This window comes from Perognathus longimembris, chromosome 3 (assembly GCF_023159225.1).
Source record: "Perognathus longimembris pacificus isolate PPM17 chromosome 3, ASM2315922v1, whole genome shotgun sequence".
NCBI classification, from domain to species: domain Eukaryota; kingdom Metazoa; phylum Chordata; class Mammalia; order Rodentia; family Heteromyidae; genus Perognathus; species Perognathus longimembris.
This window is the reverse complement of record NC_063163.1, coordinates 57,174,982-57,195,178: the sequence shown is the minus strand read 5'-3', so window position 1 is coordinate 57,195,178 and position 20,197 is coordinate 57,174,982. Positions and strand designations below refer to the sequence as shown.

The 20,197-nt window shown below is 36.2% G+C and overlaps 1 protein-coding gene across 8 annotated transcripts in view; it reads left to right on the top strand.

Annotated features, from left to right (window-relative positions):
* Pan3 (poly(A) specific ribonuclease subunit PAN3) overlaps positions 1 to 20,097 on the top strand; it is a 147,779-nt gene extending 127,682 nt beyond the window's left edge. For 4 of the 8 annotated variants that reach the window (XM_048341587.1, XM_048341585.1, XM_048341584.1 and 1 more), the window contains 5 exons: positions 3,250 to 3,389; positions 5,991 to 6,120; positions 6,823 to 6,887; positions 14,315 to 14,453; positions 17,466 to 20,097. In XM_048341587.1, the coding sequence (XP_048197544.1) occupies positions 3,250 to 3,389; positions 5,991 to 6,120; positions 6,823 to 6,887; positions 14,315 to 14,453; positions 17,466 to 17,606 (615 nt within the window). In that variant the 3' untranslated portion in view covers positions 17,607 to 20,097. Of the gene's footprint in view, positions 1 to 3,249; positions 3,390 to 4,384; positions 4,465 to 5,990; positions 6,122 to 6,822; positions 6,888 to 12,597; positions 13,785 to 14,314; positions 14,454 to 17,465 lie in introns of those variants that run through there. The other 4 variants (XR_007210358.1, XM_048341586.1, XR_007210359.1 and 1 more) reach the window with 4 other exon arrangements.
* Positions 20,098 to 20,197: the final 100 nt, after the last annotated feature.

Here is a 20,197-nt window from a genome sequence, read left to right as displayed (position 1 = left end):
AAGCCCCAGGACTGCCCCCTCACCCCCCAAAAAAATCCTGAATTCTAATTATTTAACTAACAATGACCTGCACATCTCTTAGGAAAAGGATATTGGGCATTTAGAGCCAATACCACCAGCTTTTTTTTGTATGAATTTTGAAAAGCCATGTCTGTAATGTTAAAAAAAGCAAAACACAAAGCCACAGAAATACCTTTCAGTTATCTTCTAATTTTTAATAGAATCCCCTTTACAAAAATTATTACTATGGACTAGGGGATGTATGTTGAAGATTCTGATTTCAATCCTCAGTACTGCAAAGGAAAAATTACACAGAAAATAAGATTGATTGATTTTTTTGTATTTCTGTTATTACAGCAGTATTTTCTACTTTTTCTCTGCAAATGAAATATATTTCTGTTGTGTTTAAGTTGTGTATATCTTGTAGAATTAGGCTTATTTTTAAGAGAAAAATGATCCTGGGTTTCCAAATAATCAACTTTTAAGTGTAAGCATTTAGGGCACTGCCTTTTTTCATAAGCTTAATGAAAGTTGTCAGTTGTCCTTTTCTCTTTATTTTCCAACAGTAAAGGATATATCAGTTCTCCCCTCCTTCCCTGGATAAAATTAAAGATAGTCTCAAAAAGAGAGAGTGATTTTTATAAAGAAGAGGGTGAGAAAGGAGTGCATTGTTCCTTGTAGTCTATCTTTCATAGTCTATTTCAAACACGTGAATAAAGACTTTCAGTAGAAAGGACATAAGTAGAGCCATAGATAGAATCAGAGCAAGAAATCGCGAAAAATCTGAAAATGAGTTGGGGGGAAAGCCTTCTGAATTCAACAAATGGGGGGGAAACAGATTGAGGTAAGAAGCAAAATAACAAATGGAAAATGATTTAGCTGGGAAATAATGAAAGAAGATTATCAATCTTTCTAATTAAGGAAAAGTGTATTAACTTCATTTATTACAAAAGATCAATTCCAATCTTAAAAGCATTAATGTCATGATATTTCTAAAAGCAAATACTTGCATCTGAAGCAAGCTTTAGAGAGATGATGAGATGAACTAAAAGTAGATGTTAACTATTTTTTTAAACTCACCCCATTCTTTGGCTATTTTGGATGGACCTTTATTTTCTTGCTTTGTAGTAGAGAAAAATGAAATGTTCTGTGATGGAGGCTTAGCATCAGTTCCAGGTGAACACCAACTAGAAATTCCTATGGCTTCAGGAGTTAGGAGTTGGCACATTAGTACATATTATTCCAATACCTTTATAACCACCTTCAATTTTCTTTTCTGAATACAGTGGATTGAAACAACTGTAGAACTAACTTGACCGATATAGCATTGACACACATGAGTTTACTTCTGTAGACCAAGATTTCTGTCATTTCATTAATAACTTACTCTTAGTATGATTGGAGGGAGACTCCTTCTGGGAGATAATAGCAGTGTAGCCTGCCATGACAGGAAAGATGGCAACAGTGACAGTGCCCTTTCCCATGCTGTCTTCCTTTTGCCATCTGGGATCCAAACCCTCACTTAAATCTTTGACATTTTTTTTTTTTTTTTTTTTTTTTTTTTTTTTGCCAGTCCTGGGCCTTGGACTCAGGGCCTGAGCACTGTCCCTGGCTTCTTCCCGCTCAAGGCTAGCACTCTGCCACTTGAGCCACAGCGCCGCTTCTGGCCGTTTTCTGTATATGTGGTGCTGGGGAATCGAACCTAGGGCCTCGTGTATCCGAGGCAGGCACTCTTGCCACTAGGCTATATCCCCAGCCCCTTTGACATCTTTTGATAGGTTAAAAAGTATTTTGGTTTTTATCAGATTTTTAAAAAGTGATTATAGGCTCTAATTTTCAAAGTATCAGATGCATAAGTACTAGTTTCAGATAAACTTTTAAAAAATATTACTGGGCTTATTTCTTAATTATTCAGGTAGAATGTTGTCATGGGTAGCCATCTAGTGCCAGCATTTCATTAGCATTTTCCTTTAAAACATGGCTTCCTAAATATTTAGGCCAGTTGTATACAACTAGGTTTTAAAATAACCTTATTATAAACCAACACTCAGTTGATGAGCATGTCCTCATAAGTTCAGATAAGATCTCAGATTTTTGGAGATTTATAGAAGTATTTGGTAGAAATCACTTTAGACTATGTAATACTAACTTAGAGCTCCTCCATTCTGCTAGGCATGTGACATGTTGCCTAGTAAGAGAGTTACTTAGTATAGCTGTTGTGTTTTCTAGTGTTAGAATAGGTGATAAAGAACTTATTTCAGCTGTTATCTTTGAAAATCCTTATAGAAGAAAGCCTCCCAATAGTAAAAATAAATAAGAGTTTTTAAGTATGAAGAAGGTGATTCCAGTGCTCAAGATCTATTGTAAGTAAAAATAGTCGTTTCTGGGAACAGGTAATATGTCACTGAGTCTGTACCCATTTTGATGTTCCAAAGAGTGAATTAGGTAAATGCTTTTTTTTTTGTAGTGGGATAACTTTTCTTCCAAGTAATTCTTCACCTTCACACCATATCAGGAGATTCAGGAAAGTAAAAATGTGAATCTTTTAAATTACAGTGATCATAGTTAAACAAGTATATAGTAACCAAAGATTTGTTTTAATGGGGAAGACTATTAGTTCTGCTTAAGTGAAAATTTTTTTTGAAAACTATAAGCATCTGTTAAGTAATAGACATATGAATTGTGTAATATTTTCTAGGAACATAACCCTATTACTACCTTCACTAGAATTACTTGGGTACTCTAAAAAAGAGATGTTATAGTACTCAACAAATTGACATTTAAACCCCTAGGGACAACTACCTAAGGATAATAAACTTCAAAGTCAGACCTCTGCACTAAGTGAGACTGGAGGAGAGATTCAAAAGTCCTTTTTAATAAGACTGGGTAATTCTGATGAGTGACAGTGTTCAAGAACCCCGGTAGCGGGCTGGGGATATAGCCTAGTGGCAAGAGTGCCTGCCTCGGATACACGAGGCCCTAGGTTCGATTCCCCAGCACCACATATACAGAAAATGGCCAGAAGCGGCGCTGTGGCTCAAGTGGCAGAGTGCTAGCCTTGAGCGGGAAGAAGCCAGGGACAGTGCTCAGGCCCTGAGTCCAAGGCCCAGGACTGGCCAAAAAAAAAAAAAAAGAACCCCGGTAGCCTGCCCTTTATTTACAGTAGTGTTTTTCCACATAGTATTAAATATATCAAGTATGTGCTTATGAAGAAAAAAATTACAAGTTGTATTTATTCTTTCATGTCAGCAAGCAGATCTGATATCATTAGGAAAAGTTGTGTTGGCTTTGGCTTGCAACTCTTTGGCAGGAATTCAGCGAGAGAATTTACAGAAAGCCATGGAATTGGTGACAATCAACTACTCTTCTGACCTGAAGAATCTGATCTTGTAAGTTAAACAATAAAATATGTGTAATGATTATGTAAGATTGAGAGCTAATTTTTCATAAGGTACCTTTTAACAGTGATTCCACTGTTGAAACTCAAGCAAAACACAACTGTTTATTTTATTGCAAAGTATATATTTCTTGCTGTAAATTAATAAACCAGTATCTTTAAATTATTTGATCAAAGGGCACTCTATAGACCTGTACTAATACTCTGTAGGCATATGTGCCCCTTTAAAGTTAAAATTTTAAATTGAAGCTTCATTTCCTTTTTTTTTTTTTTTTTCTCTTGGTGCTGGTCCTGAGTTTTTAACTCGGATCTTGAATGGGGTGCTGTCTGTGAGTTTTTTGCTAGTGCTCTGCCACTTTGAGCCATAATGGCTTTTTGGTAGTTAATTGGAGTTAACAGTCTTGCAGGCTTTCCTGCTTGGGCTGGCTTCAAACCACAGTTCTCAGATATCAGTGTCCTGAGAATTACAGGCATGAGCCACCAGTGCCTGTCTAAAGCATCTGTTCTTGAGCTACACTTGCCATATTTTAAGAGCTCAGTAGCCACATATTTGCTCCTGGTTAAAATGTAGACAGTACAGACCACATTTCCAGAATCTCAGATAGTTCTCTTGGCCAGTGCTGCTCTAGAACATGAAAGCTTTCAAAATAAACCTCCAGTGTAATTCCATATATTTATAAAAAACTAATGTACAGAGGGATATGTGCTTATGCTCCAATATTCTGAGTCTCCACGGGAGTCCTTGAATGTAGGTTTGAAATGAATATGGCATAAGAGAAATCCACTATGGAGTACTATTACCACAGAATCACCAAGGACTTCTCCCTCATCTCAGACACATGTTACATTGGGAGATTCTAGAAGGTGGACAACCACAACCTTTATTATGATTGTAAAGTATTCTAGAGAAGCGATATTAGGAAGTCTCTGAAATTTTTTTCTATTATGTCCTAGAAGCAATTAGAACTTATTGATCCTAATCAACAGTCTCTTTTAGCTCCAGCTGTCTCTTCTGATCTTTCTGTGTAGCCCTGGATGATCCAGTTTCTTTTTGGACCAGCCCTGGGGTATGAAATTGGGGGATGGAGGATGGGGCTGGCTGCACATCTATTCTTTGTTACACTGTGATAAGTGCCATGCCTGAGACAGCACTGGAAGCTAGTGGTTGCCTGGATCCTATAAGTAATCAAGATGATGATCTATGATCTTTTCAATAAAATATTTGTTTTATGTATAATCATGAAATGATTTCTAACTTTAGCTTGCAATACCTCGGACGCTACAAATAATTTCGGGTTATAATCTCTAGAGTTTCTTTTTTTTTTAAGTGAGGATATAAATATTATAACAAATTGGCTGTATGCTAATAATTGAAACTGGGTGATGATACACGGGACTTTGTTCTATTCTTTGTATTTTTGAAACTTTCCTTAATAAAACTCATACTTCAATAGTAACTTATTTTAAATTTATGAAACAGTAAACCATGCATGCATCAGGTACTTTTGAACTGCTTGTCATGAATTAGTTAATTTAGTTTTCCTAGTAAGTATAAACTAGATACCATTATTCTATTTGAGAAACAGTAAAACTAAGGTATGGAGAATAAAGTAACTTGTCAAAGTCACATGGTAGATGAATAGCTGAGACAAATCATTTATCCAACAAATGAATGCCAAATGGTTTGAATTAGATGAAAAATACTTTCATCTTCTGAGAGCTTATACTCTGATGGGGAAGTTACTAAATTATTAAATTTAAGCTAGCAAGGTTATATCCAGATAGTGATAAAGTCCTATGAACTAGGATGGATATATATTATATATATATGACGTAGATAATATGAGTCTGCTTTAATGAAGAACGCTATTTATCGTTTACCTATAAAAGAAGTGATCATTGGTGATTAAGAACCATTGTGTTCTAGCAGGTATCTCTTGAAATGTGTGATACTTTTCACCTTAAAATGATAGAAGAAATTGAACTGCTTTTTTCTGATATACTAATACATAAAGATTTCACACAGTTGTATATTGTGACAACTGGTAAGTAAAGTTGCAGAACCTGCGCAAGACAACTTCCCAAAAAGTTGGAGCAAAACTGAAGACCCAGTTTTAGTTTTATAAACTGTCTTGGTTTGGTGCAATTATATGCACCTAAAAATCTGAAGGCAGGAAGATTTTAGCCTACAAGTTAAGTTTGCCTGGCATTGGAAAAAAAGAAAGAAAAACCTTTAAAGAGCTGTAGCAAAAGATCTACATTCCTATGGTAGGCTACCCATTATTTCACGAGCCCTCTCAAAAAAAGTCATGTAGCATTGTTGTAAAGGTTTTGAGAATGGAAATAGCTAAGTGTAAACACGCATGCCTTCCCTCCCCCCCTTCCTTTCTCACTCCACTCTAAGTGAAAATATAGGGTAGATTCTTAAAATTCTCCAGAGAATAGTAATCCTTAAGTCTCATAAATGAACTTACATGAAAATATGTTTTTAAATAGTGTATACTAAATGCTGGTAACAATAGCCAGAGTTTGTAGGTTGTGTTTTGTTTTAATTGCAAGTTGGGTATTCAATTGATTCCTCTGTCCTGGTTAGGTATTTGTTGACTGACCAAAATAGGATGCGAAGTGTAAATGATATCATGCCCATGATTGGTGCTCGATTTTATACTCAATTGGATGCTGCTCAAATGAGAAATGATGTCATTGAGGAAGATCTAGCAAAGGTAAAGAGTGTAGTTGAGAATGTGCACATACTTAAGCCTTGTTTTGTATAAATAAGTATAGTATTTTACTGAACAGTGCTTAATTGACTAAGGCATAAATTGCATGTTTAATAATTTATTTTCTGATATCTGCTGGGTATTTTTTTTAATTTTTTTATTAATGATTTTACCAATCACATGACAGAAATCTTGAGGATAAATTTTTTTTTATTGGTTTTGTATGTATATATGTATGCTGGTCCCTAGGGTTTGAACTCGGGGACTGGTTTTTGTATCTGAGCTTTTTTTTGCTCAAGGCTAGCAGTCATCATTTGAGCCATAGTTCCACTTCAGGCTGTTTTAGGGTGCTGAATTGGAGATGAGTCTCATGGACTTCCCTACCTGGGCTGGCTTCAAACCATGATCCTTAGATCTCAGCCTCCTAAGTAGCTAGGATTATAGGTATGAACTACTGGTGCCTGGCTTGAGGTTTTAGTTTTGTGCTTTGATGTGATTAGTTTAACCATTCATAAAAATGGTCAGTTAATAAACTTGAGTTTAAATGTTGAATGTAATGGATATAAGCATAACCAAAAGGTGAGGTTGCTAAAATTTACTCTTAGAGGTAATATTGGTACAGAATACCAGTTTTTGTAAATTTTGGTTTTTATATTCAGTTAGTTGGAACATTAACATTCTCTTTCTTTTTAAAATGTTTTGTAGGAGGTTCAAAATGGAAGACTGTTTAGGCTTCTGGCAAAATTGGGAACAATCAATGAGAGGCCGGAGTAAGGATTTACAGTAACTTTACAATGTATTTTCAATCAAGGGTACTCTGTTGCATACGCAGAATGAGAATGAGAATACCTTATTCTTAGTGGTTTTATTTGGGAGAAAAATTATCATGTGAAGTGACCTTAATACTGTTAGCCTTTAAAGTGCTCCTTTTTAATCATAGCTTAAATGGAGTTGTCCTAGAGATTTTATACACTGACACATACATAAAAAAATACTGTGTTAATATTATAGGTTTTGCTTGTAAGGAAATGTTTTTAACTAATACTCTGACAACTTTTTAAATTCTAATTGCACTAGACCTTAGAAATCTCTAATTCTCCCTCCCTCCCTCCCATCATCCTGGGGCTTGAACTCAGGGCCTGGGCACTCTCACTGAGTTTTTTTCTTTTTGCTCAAGGCTAGAGCTACCACCTCAAGCCAAAGCACCATTTGTGGTTTTCTGGTGGTTATTTGGAGATAAGAGTCTCACAAACTCTCCTGCCCAGGCTGGCTTCAAACTGTGATCCTCAGATCTCATCCTCCTAGGATTACAGACATAAGCCACCAGCACCTGGGCTTATATTTCTTATTTTCTGTTAAAGTACATTGTTTTTCCAGTGCAGAAATTGTGTTTCTTTGCTTCCCCTCCCCACCACTTTACAAGATCTGAACCTTTTACTTAATCCACATTACCTTTCTTTTTAAAGTAATCTGTAATCATTTGTGTAAAATATGAGGGGAAAATGCACAAAGCAACTTACAACTTCAGCCAGCATTCCCATATTTGCTACAACAAATTTAGTATTAGTTCACAGCATTCCACGGTGTTTTTTACAGCTGCCATATTGGTGATATACAAGGCAACATTGGAAAAACACCCTCATTTGACATTGTTAGATGCCTTGTTTATGAGTTACAGTCTGTCTTCATAGGCCAAGTTGATGTTATATTAGGTGACTATCAAAGAGAGGTTGAACATCATTGTATCCTTTGTGGCTACAGGTTGCATTTCAGGATTGTTTTTATCTGTTACTTAGATAGGCATTTGATAAAGAGCATTTCTTGTGGAATATTCTTTTTTACCATGAAATTCACTTCTACTTACCTTTATTCAAATTCACAAAATTCAGAACTTTCCTAAATGAAGAAGACAATATACATCGAATGTTTTTTAAATGTTTAGATTTGGGGGAGGGAGGAAGGGGTGGTATATCTTGGTTTGTTTCTTGATTTATTTTTCAATATTTAATTCAGCTAATGACATTCCCTTCAACAATAGAATATACTATCTTAACATTGTACCACTGTACCCATAAATCTTGAGTTAAGTTTCTTAGTGTTGACAATGTTATAAATAGATAAATATTGTTCATAGATGTACCACATAGTAAAGCACAATGTATTTCCTTCTGTGTAATTTTCTTGATTTATGTGCTCCTGGAGTTGACCATGATCTTGTTTGGAAAACTAAGAAAATAACAGTATTAATCACCATTTCATTTATAACTCTGCCAGAGTTATAAGCTGGGCTGGGAATGTGGCTTAGTGGTAGAATGCTTGCCTAGCATGCATGAAGCCCTGGGTTCGATTCCTCAGCACCACATAAACAGAAAAAGCCAGAAGTGGCGCTGTAGCTCAAGAGGTAGAGTTTTAGCCTTGAGCAAAAAGAAGCCAAGGACAGTGCTCAGACCCTGAATCCAAGTCCCAGGACTGGCAAAAAAAAAAAAAAGGAAAAAAAGTGGATCAGGCCGCCACTTCTGTTTTTTTGGGATTTTTTTTCTCCTTAGAGAAATGAGATCCTCTGCCCTCCTATTCCCATATGGGCTAGTGCTTGGTACCCCCTCCCCTCCCCCCAAAACTCACACCCTGGACCTGGCATTTCCCTTTACTTTCCTGACTCCTACCCTATGGGTTGTACACCTATTGCCTTTTTAAAAATTTATTTATTCTTTCATTTTGATGAGCACATCTTTTCATAGCGTCCTGTGAAAGAGGTTTTTTTTTAAGTTCTAACAAAATTCAAAATGTCTTTTTTCTTCATTTGTATGTTATTATTGATAGTCTAACTGCCTATGAAATTCTAGGTTACAGTTGCTTAGATAGGCTTTATATGAGCAAAAAATTTTTAATGTAAAAAAAGATTTGAGGTGAAATCTCTCTCTCTCTCTCTCTTTCTCTCGTCTGATAGGTGAGGAATTTAATTTGTCATGTTTTATTTTTGAATATACTGTTGTTCCTCCACCCCCATTCCCAAAAGTGATTTATTGCAGAACTAGGAGTTGTGGTTGGGTCAAGATCCTGAAAAGTTTGTCGTAGTATTTCCTTTAAAACTCTGCATGAGAAGAAGGGGAACAGTCTACATGAATTATAGAAGTTTCAATACTTTTCTTGATATATAAAGCCACTTTAAATATAAAGTGTCACTTTATCATATTTATATTGTTTTCTTCAAACACCTGTTAAGCTTGTTGGCTAGTGCTCTACTACTTGAGCAACACTTCCAGCCCTAGGATATCATTTTATAAGGAAACTAGTGATATACTGATTGAAATTGATAAAGTACTATGCATTTTTGTATTTCTGTCTTGGAATGTTGCATATGACCTGGAAAAGTTAATATCTAAAGTCTCTGCTTCTCTGCTAAGGAGTAAGGATCCCGAACTGAACCTTTGTTTCCTGGAACTAAACCAGGGATGAGGAAAAGGAAACACAACTGTTTATACCCATATGTACATTTGGAAGTTTGAATATAACGTGAGTGCGTGTGCGTGTGTGTGCGTGTGTGTGCGTGTGTGTGTGTGTGTGTACACACCAGGACCAGGGCTTGAACTTGGGCTTCACGGCCTCATTTTGCTTTTTTGCTCACAGCTAGCACTGTACTACTTGAGCCACGTGTCTAACTCTTTACTGGAGATGGAATATATCTGGCTTTTCTGCCCAGGCTAGCCTCAAACCATTAATCTCTTCTCAGCTTCCTGAATATCTAGGATTGTGGGCATGCCATATTCACCCTTATCCTGGTTTTCTAGTGCTGCTTACACTCCAGTTTTTCTGGATTATTGTAACTTTAATTTTTTGCATGAAATAAAAATATACCGACTTGGCTATATACTCATGAAACACTTGATTCGTATGCAAGAAAGCAGACTTTATAAATTACCTAATTTGGAAAAAGGAGCCTATTTATTTAAATATCTTTTTAATGGTTTTATTCTCTGTGTTTTTTTCCTGTCAATATTATTTGCCTGATTTTCTTTTCAGTTGGATTGCCTGTGTGTTGATGATGAAAATGAACTGGAGAGATTTAGTTTACTCTGATACATTTTTTTAAGCCAGCCATTTTTTTTTTCTTTTTTAACACAAGTACTTTTTTCCTGTGCATTGTATATGTTAATGAGACTTCCTTTATGCTTCTAGTTTTTTTTTGTCATAGTTAGGTCTTTCCTACTCTGAAATTATAAAGGAATTATTTCGTGGCGTCTTGTGATTTCATTTTTCCACATTACTTTTTGTATATGTAGGAATTAGGGTAAAGCATGAATCCAGCATTTCCCCCCTAGGCAACTACTTATTATTACTACTTACTATTTATTAAATAGCCTAGTTTTTTCCCAGCACCTTTTCTGTACTATGTGTGGATGAGAGCTTTCATATCTAGTAATGTTCTTTTCAGGTTCTGTTGTGTGTTATGCTATTGTTTCCCTAAAATGATGAATTTTCTGTATAAATTTCAAATCAGTTTGTTAAAAAATTTAATAACACTGGTGGTATTTTTGTTATGTATAACAATAAGCATGGAACATTTGTAATTTTATATATTGAATTGTCACAACAAGATCATGATATATGATTTAATTTGTGATCTCTATTTATATATTCAGTAGTGTTTAAGTTTTCTATAGTCAGCATTCTGAATTTTATTTTTAGGTATTTTGTTTTTTGTTTTTCCCCCTTATTCTCTTTTCTTACTACTAATAGGTATACATGAAAATTGGTTTCTAAAATTATGTGCTTTAATAGATTACTCTTTGAATGATTTTTCAGTAGGTTCTCAAGTTTCCCAGGTACATAGTTTTATCTGTAATGTTTTGGGGTGGGGGTGTTAGACATGGGGCTTGAACTCAGGGCCTTGAACTTTTTGCTCAAGGCCAGCACTTTACCACTTTGAGCCACAGCACCACATCTAGTTTGCTTGTGGTTAACTAGAGATAATAGTTTGTGGGATCTTCCTGCCCTAGCTAGCTTTGAGCTGTGGTCCTCAGATCTTACCTCCTGAGTAGCTAGTATTATAGGTATAAACCAGTGCCAGTCTCAATAGTTACATTTCGTTCTAATTTCTACATTTTAATTTCTTGGAACGATTGTGTTCTGTCTTTTGCTCAGAATTGGAAGTATTGTTCCATTGCCTTTAACTTCAAGATAGATTCAAAGCTATTCTTTTCCCAAATTTTCCCTTTCATGGACGCTTTTAGGATTTTTTTAAACAGGTGGATACTTTTTTAAAAATTTATTTTTTGCAGATCTGGGGTTTGAACTCAGTTCTTGTATTTGCTAGGCAAGTGCTCTTCCACTTAAGCCATGCCTCTAGCCTAGCAAGGGACCTCTTTTAATCTTAGAAATATACATCCTTTGGTTCTGAGAAATGAGTGTCACTATTTCTTTTAATACCATTTCCATTCCTTAGATACTCGTTTTTGTGTGTGATTTTTCTAGAATGATTTCATTTTTTATCTCAGTTTATCTTTGTGTGTCTGTGTGTCTGTCTGTATCCTAGGGCTTGAATCAGGGCCAAAGCTTTTTTGCTCAAAGTTAGTGCTCTACTACTTGAGCCACAGGTCAACTCTGGGTTGTGTTTTTTTTGTTTTTGTTTTTTTTTTTTTGGTAGTTTATCAGAGATAATGAGTCTCAAGGATTATTGTTCCTGGGCTGGCATCAAATGGCAATCCCCAGGTCTCAGACTCCTGAGTTGCTAGGATTACTGGAGCCACTGGCACTCACCTCTTATCTTTTGTTCTAATTTCTGAGCATTATCTAATTTAAGAATTAAAGATGTTTCTAATCCTATGGGTTTTAAGTTCCTGCTATATAGGGCTATGGGAATGGCTCAAATGCAAAGCCCTAAGAAAGGTCTTAAGTGCTACCAAAGAAAGTCTGCTATCATGTTTTTAATTTTCAGGAGCATTCACCTTACACCATATAATCATTACTTCTCTAAGGATATCAGTTTATATATACAATGCATCTTAATTATAATCCTTTCTACAATTCTCCCAACCATTCACTCTCTTCCTTAAAGTAGTTTCATCAGGTTGTCTTGTTCTGTTTTCATATGTATATAAAGTATTTTCATGTATATAAAAATTTTCACATGTATGTAAAATATTTCATGGTAGATAAAATATTTTGTATTCGCCTTCCCTTTCCCTCCTCACTTGCTTATTTTCCTCCCACAGATGCTTGTATCCCAGACTAGTAATGTCCCAACTTTCTATTACTCATTTATTTGTGTTTTATTATATTTTGTTTTTATTCTCTCTTAAAGACTTATGTCCCTTGAACATCCATTGCTATTAAAGACAAGGTTCTAAAAGCTAATGGGAAGTTCTGTGAGGGTACAGAATGCAGAATGTTAGCTTCTTTGTTAATATATATGGCAGTGTAATATTCATGTGTAGGACTTTTATTTTTAGTAGCCTCCCAGATGTCATTACCTTTTGGCAGATTGACACCTTCTGAAATGAATGCAACCACAAGTGGTCAGGTTGAGTCACCTAGCACTCCTGTGCTCCTCTGCTCCTTCACTTCTCCATTCCGTGGCTCCTGGAGCCCTATTTCTGCCTGGAGAGATGTGGGGGTAGGGCTGAAAGATGGATGGTCTGTTTGTTGTTTATAGAAGCCTTCCACAGTTCTAGTGATTCAGGCCTCAGTCCACACCTGTACCTGAAGTAGCCCCCAAATAACAGCAGCTTCTGGATCTCACTAGTATGTCTTGCTCTTAGAGTTCAGTTTTGTCATATTACTTATCCCATGTGCTTTGCATTTAATACATTTCCTTGTCTTATGTACCTTCATGCTTCTTTTGATCCCTTTGTCCTTGTTTGTGTTTGTATCCTTTGGTAGATATGTACTCTCAATTTAGTAGGTTTTGAAAGGAAGCAGAGATAAATGAGGGTATTTAAACTACCTAAGGTCCACAAAGTGACCATGTGTTGAAATCATATTTTAATTTTGCTGGTTCATGGAATAGCAGTCGGGTTTTTAAAGTGACCTACGGCTGCATAATGTTGTCTCAATTTCTTATCCTTTCTTCAAATCTTCTCTATTCCCCTTTATAATTTTCTCCTCTCTTCTTTATCTTCTCTGTGATAACACCATGCCCTTGACTGACCTCTTGTTCTCTATGCCTTTGTGTTCTCACCTTTTCTTTTTCCCTCTTTGCCCTCCCAGCTCTACCTAGACATACTCTCTCTTTTTATGTTTCTTCAGTGCTCCAACTCCTCTAAGGATCTTCTTTCTTTCCTCTGGGAGGAGCAGCTACTAATTCCCCTGGAGCACCATGCTTGCCCTTACAGATGAACTCCGTTGGCTTGTGTTCTTTATCACATCCCTTTATTTCCATAGTAGTATACAAATATGCTGTTGCTACTGTCTTTGAATACTTAAATAATATCTGTTTCTTCACTATACCATAAGTTACTGAAGACACTGGAAACTAATCTTGGTCATCTGGTTCTCTAGTTTTTCTTTGTAGCCTTCAGATGAAGTGGTGGGAAACCAGAATCTACCATTTCTTTTTTCTTTTTCATTTTTTTTTCTTATGTCCTCTAAACATTTTTCTTTCTTAGCTCATTGGTGAGGTGGAAAAACCTTCTGTCCTCTGTAACCTACAGGATGGGAGAAAATAGAATGTTTTTTGTTGTTGTTTGTTTTGTTTTGTTTTGGCCAGTCCTGGGCCTTGAATTCAGGGGCTGAGCACTGTCCCTGGCTTCCTTTTGTTCAAGGCTAGCACTCTGCCACTTGAGCCACAGCACCACTTCTGGCCGTTTTCTATATATGTGGTGCTGAGGAATCGAACCTAGGGCTTCATACAAGACAGGCACTCTTGCCACTAGGCCATATTCTCAGCCCATAGAATGTTCTTTTATAAACTCAATCTTAAACATCTAGAGACTTGTCTCTGTTTTCACAGTTTATTTGATGATAGGAATTGAAATAAGGAGGCAAAGTAATGCCAAAGAAATGACTGTCCCTGAGAATTGAGGATTACAACTGGAATTCACATATTTCCATGTTCAGCAAGATTAGTTTTTCAAAACCTACACAAAACTTCTCTAATTTATTTATTGGGAAAAATAAACTACTTGAGTCTGAAATGTAAACATTATGTCCTTTTGACATATAGCATGTATTACTGAGGTAAAATTTTACCTTTCCTCAGGTTTCAGAAGGATCCGACGTGGTCAGAGACTGGAGATCGCTATCTGTTGAAACTCTTTAGGGATCATCTTTTCCATCAGGTCACAGAAGCGGGTGCTCCTTGGATCGATCTCAGTCATATCATTTCTTGTCTTAACAAGGTAATTTTATATCTGAATATGGCTGCCTACAACTTGCACACATACTGTAATACTTAAATCAGGATGTACTCGGACCAAGGTCTACAAGACAGCTCCTAAAATAACATCATTCTACAATGGAAAGATTTTTTTTTTTTATTGCCTGAGGAAATAATTTCAGGTTTTGGGGGTTTGGGTTTTTTTTTTTTTTTTTTTTGGCCAGTTCTGGGGCTCTCAAGGTCTGGGCACTGTCCCTGAGCTGCTTTTGTTCAAGGCTAGCACTCTACCACTTGAGCCATAGCGCCACTTCCAGCCTTTTCTGTTTATGTGGTACTGAGGAATGGAACCCAGGGCTTCATGCATGCTAGGCAAGCAGCCTACCACTAATCCACATTCCCAGCCCTCCAGAATTTTTTTTATTGTGATCCTTCTCATTGTGATAACACTTCAGAAAATGACGGTTTACCCTCTCTTTTACACTGTTTTCATTATTTTCATAATTTTTTAGGCCAAATAGGACAATGAATGGGAAAATGGAAAATTTTTTTCATTATTAAAACAAATTAACCCTTTTATTTTGTCATTATAGTCATATTCATATTGAGTGTTACTGATTCACTTGTTGTTAACTCATATTGCAGTAAACACAAAACTGGTAACATCAGTAGGCCCTGCTGCTGAAGATAGTAAATTAGGCGATTGCGTGAATAATAAAATAGAGATATATCATAAATTCATTTGAAGCTAGATGCCCTTGACTCATGCTTGTAATCCTAGCTACTTAGGGGGGGCTGAGATCTTATGATCAAGGTTTGAAGACAGCCTGGGCAGGAAAGTCCATGAACTCTTACCTCCAGTTAATAACCAAAAATGCCAGAATTGGAGCTGTGACTCATGTGAGAGAGCACTGGCCATGACCAAAAAAAGCTCAGGGACAGCCAGGACCATAAGAGATACACCAATTCATTTTTTGAGAGTGCTAGGAGAAATAATTTCCAGAGGAAAGAACACTGTTCCTTGTGATTTGCTCATTAGCTGTAAATCCTAGTCTACACATAGAGAGTTAAGTGTAAAACCATGCTCAGTAACATAGCCTGTTATTTCTTAGCCTACAAGCTAAGAATGTTTTACTTTTTAAAGATTGGGTAAAGAAGAAAGGAAACAATATGTGATAGAGACTGTATGTTATCCTCCAAACTAAAATACTATTTGGCCTTTATAGAAAATATTTACAGAATCTTGACCTGAGTTTTCTTTAAGTTAGGTACCCTCCTCCGTACAGTGCATGAGTTAGAACAGTATGGGTTTTGAACACTGTTACCCCCTCCCTCGTTTTCTCTTGCTTATTACCCTTTCCCACTCCCTCTTGCCCCAAGGTGTAAAGTTCATTTCCAGCATAGTGTCAAGTGAGTATCATTGTTATATAACCTGCAGGGGAAAAGTGCTATTGCATTTTGCCTTGTTTTGAATGTCCTTAAGACTTTATAAAGAGTATTATGAACAACACAACATTATATGTACCATTGAACTAATCTATCATTTACATATTAACACTTATTTTTCATAAAGGGAACATTTTCTTGAGAGCAATGAGTGGAAAATAATTCATATTTTAGAATATAAGTGTCTTTAGGATCAAAAATATGACAACTAGTATTAATGCTGACAGGTGGAATTGGTGGAATAAATCATGTACAATTACCTGAAGGGAAGCAAGAGATTATTTAATGAGTATTAGAACTATGGAAACATCTTGAAGAGAGTCTTACATCATAAAATAGCTAGTAGTAATTCCTAATTGCTTAAGTGTGGGCAGGGGGGTGTGTATGTATATGAGAGAGACTAGAGTTTGAACTTGGGGGCTTTTTTGCTTTCGTTATTGAGATAAGGTTTTCCTTTCTGCCTAGATTGTCTGGACTGGGTTCGTTGTATTTATGCTTCTTGCATGGCCAGAATGACAGTCTTGCACCACCATCCCCCACCCCCGACTGTTTTTTTGTGGTATTGGGGCTTGAACTCAGGACTTCATACTTGCTAGAGGGGCAGTGTACCTCCTGAGCCATATCTGCAGCACAATACTTAGATTTTTATTGATTGAGATGTGGGTCCTACAAGCTTTTTGTCCAGACTGGCCTCATACTGCTGTCTTCCCAGTATGAGCTTCCTAAGTAGCAAGGATTACATGTGTGCACCACCACCCCTGACTGAAGTGTTTAAAAAGAGTGGGATAGATTTAATGGGAAAGATAATCATATTGACTATTAGAAAATTAACATTTCGGGGCTGGGAATATGGCCTAGTGGTAAGAGAGCTTGCCTCGTATATATGAAGCCCTGGGTTCAATTCCCCAGTACCACATATATGGAAAACGGCCAGAAGTGGCGCTGTGGCTCAAGTGGCAGAGTGCTAGCCTTGAGCAAAAAGAAGCCAGGGACAGTGCTCAGGCCCTGAGTCCAAGGCCCAGGACTGGCAAAAAAACAAAAAAGAAAATTAACATTTCGCATAAGCTTATTTTGCAGAAATAACAAATGAACAGGTAAAATGTTTTGAAAGTTTAGTTCTCCAGTGTATTTTAAACATTTTAATGATTCAGTTGGTGAAATAAAGAAAAAGTATATTGAAACCTCAAAAAAGTTAAGTAAAAACCATAATCGGGAACATAATTTGCTAGACAGGATTTGCTTTCTAAGGACCTGCAGAAAGAGTGTTGCCAGCTTCTAATAGAATAGGTAACAACCATAAACTGGCATTTATATGAGAGGAAATAACAAAAGTAGATTGTGAAAAACTAATAACTATTGTCTTTAAATGTTTGTAAATAATGGCTTGAAAGTTGTACATACTATTGATGCAAACTAGTATATATGAATAAAGTATGGTATGCATGTATATATATATATGGATGTTTATATGTGACTACCTGAAAGCAAATGTGAGAAAATTTAATTTCTGTTTTCTAATGTTGTCCTAAGATAAAGTCAACTACGTTACATGTGAGATGAACTTCATATTATGTGCACCTGTCTGTTTCAGTTAGATGCTGGTGTGCCAGAAAAAATAAGCCTGATTTCCAGAGATGAGAAGAGTGTACTGGTGGTGACATACAGTGACTTAAAGCGCTGCTTTGAAAATACTTTTCAGGAACTGATTGCAGCTGCAAATGGTCAGTTGTAGTATTTCTAAACATATCCACAACGTGGCTGAGGAACTTAGCCAGCAGCAAATTGCACTACAGCTGAACTGTTCTCATCATCTCCTTTTGCATGGGGAAACAAACAGAGAGGAGCAAAGCTGCTTGCACTTCGGTCAGGTGCACTGTTACTTGAAAGGAAGAATGTCTCACTTACCCAAGAGCTCCGCCTGCCATTGGAGGCTCAGTCTGTGAAGAATTTATTTCAGATTAAGGAGCGCCATCAGGTGGATGATGCTCCCTGCTTTTTTTTCCACTTGTGTATGCACTAATTTTAATTTTTAAAGACTTTTTTTCTGATCTTTGAACTTTTGCCACATTGTATACTTATTAAGGGAAACTATTTGCAAGGACATTTTGGGGAAGCTATATTGGGCAGCATTTTTGCCACTGGGAGATACAGAATTTGCTCTTTTGGGGTTAGGTAACCCCGAATGACATAATGGACCAGGTAAATAATTCATAGAAGTGCGGTATAGTGCATAATTCTTGTAAGAGTATTGTATGCAAGCTCCATATGCCACCCACTGTTAGTTCAAGTTGAGATTTTTTTTAAGAACACACAAAGAGAAATATCAGTGAATTGTTGGATATGAATTCCCTTATTAGTTGATTGAAATCCTTTTCTGAATAACGTTAAGTATTAACTGAAGGAGTATATATAACTCTTTGCTCTAGATTTCACCCAGAGTCTTTTTTTTTTAAACAGGCACTTGCCTGCTCGACAGATAAATTTACATTTATGCAATTTTTAATGGAAAAAAATGAAGAAATTGTTCTAAAGGCCTAAAGTTCAGGAGATAATATTACTTCAGGTTATTTCCAGTTTGCTTTTTTTTTTTGTATAAAGTTTTGTTCTTTGAACCACAGCTTTATAATGGTACTTTACACTGGATACAGAGACACTGTTTGGAAGTGAACTAAACACAGCAGTGGTCTGGCATCAAGAGCTTACTGACGTTTTACAGCCTGAATCTGGAGATAAAATGATCTGCTGTGCCTTTGCAGTCACTGCTTAGCCCAAAGTAATAGTACTTTTGATAACTCACTTTGCAGGATCTTCCTGAATAAGTCCATCTCAAAAGCTTGGAATTTTCCTCCTTGTAACTTTCTTACTATTTGGACATGCAGTTGTCGCCAAACTTGGGTATTCGTGGAATTTCTAGTTAGTGAAATACCTATACTTTGATACTGAAGACTGCCAAATACATAGGAATTTTCTTTCTTAAAAAAAAAAAAAAATCCAGTAATGAAGACTCTCCTTTCCCAGCACTGAATGTTTTACTAGCACCGGGTGCTCACCATGCAACTCCGAAGAAAATGTGGAGCCTCAGAAGGTCAGGACAGGCACTTGCAACTGATGTTACTGTCTTCGATTTTAACAGTTATACATATTTGATATTTCAGAGAAGTTTTTAGTATCTCTCTGTCCACTTTTATAAGCTTTAAAATGATTTTTTTCTGCCTTGAGATTTACATCAAGAAAAAGCACCTCTTTTCACCTGAAAGCTCTGAAGACTAGAGACATACTTCCCACGTTTAACAAGGGTGTTGCGTCCACATTTGGTAGCATCAGTTGTTGAGTTAACAAGAAAATCAATTATTGCTTTTGATCTGGATGGATTTTAAAAGAACATAATGTTCCATATTCAAAAGATAATTAACATTTGCCACCATAATGTTCTTTTTTTATGTAAAAGGAGCAAGAACTTCGAGACATTAACATGCAAAAGTCTTTTATCATTAGCTCATGTATTTGAGAAAGAGCAGCTGTCTTTTTATATGTTTTTTGACAAATCATATTGTAATTCTTTTGTACAAAAAAGAACTACTTGTATTCTAGAAGAAATATGAAATGCTTAATTTATAAGCGGGCTGGAGATTTTTTCCAATATTGTTTTCTTTGAAAATGAAAGGGGATCATCTATTTTAGTTTTGGGGTCTGGGAAATTTTTGAAAATTTTAATTTGTGGACCAATGTTTTGTGAAAGCTAAGGAAGGGCAGGGGTAAAATAGGGCTTGAATCTCTCACTCTGCATAGACCAGCACACTTCCCTCTGCAAACCCAAGAATGTCTGCACCACAAATGCTAGTTTGCTTTGGCCCCTGTAACCTCAGGACTTGGCTTGAATATGAAAGTTAGACAGCCGATACGTTTTCATTGCATAAATATAGTCAGCCAGAAAACACTTGGTGTCAGGTAATGCATATTTTTAAGCTTTGTTTTATATTTATTTTTTTGTTTAGTTTTTATTGGGAATGGTTTTCAAAAGAATTCTCAGTTCTGCTTAGGTGTTTTTTTGGGGAATCCTCTTTTCTGTAGTGCAATTCCATTTAAGAGGTTGTCTGAAAGTTAGTCTTTGTGAATCCATAGGAAGATTTTAATACCTGAGAGTAGTCAAATTAAGAATATAAACTTCCTATACCTTCCTGTTAAGACAAATAAAAGCACAGAAAGGACAACCTTTGAAATCATGTAACGTTGGTCATTTCAGGTTTTTGTACCTGGGACAGCTCCCTGGCCCTGTACTTATTTTAAATTCTGTTAGTGTATTTACTTAATTGTAAATATTTT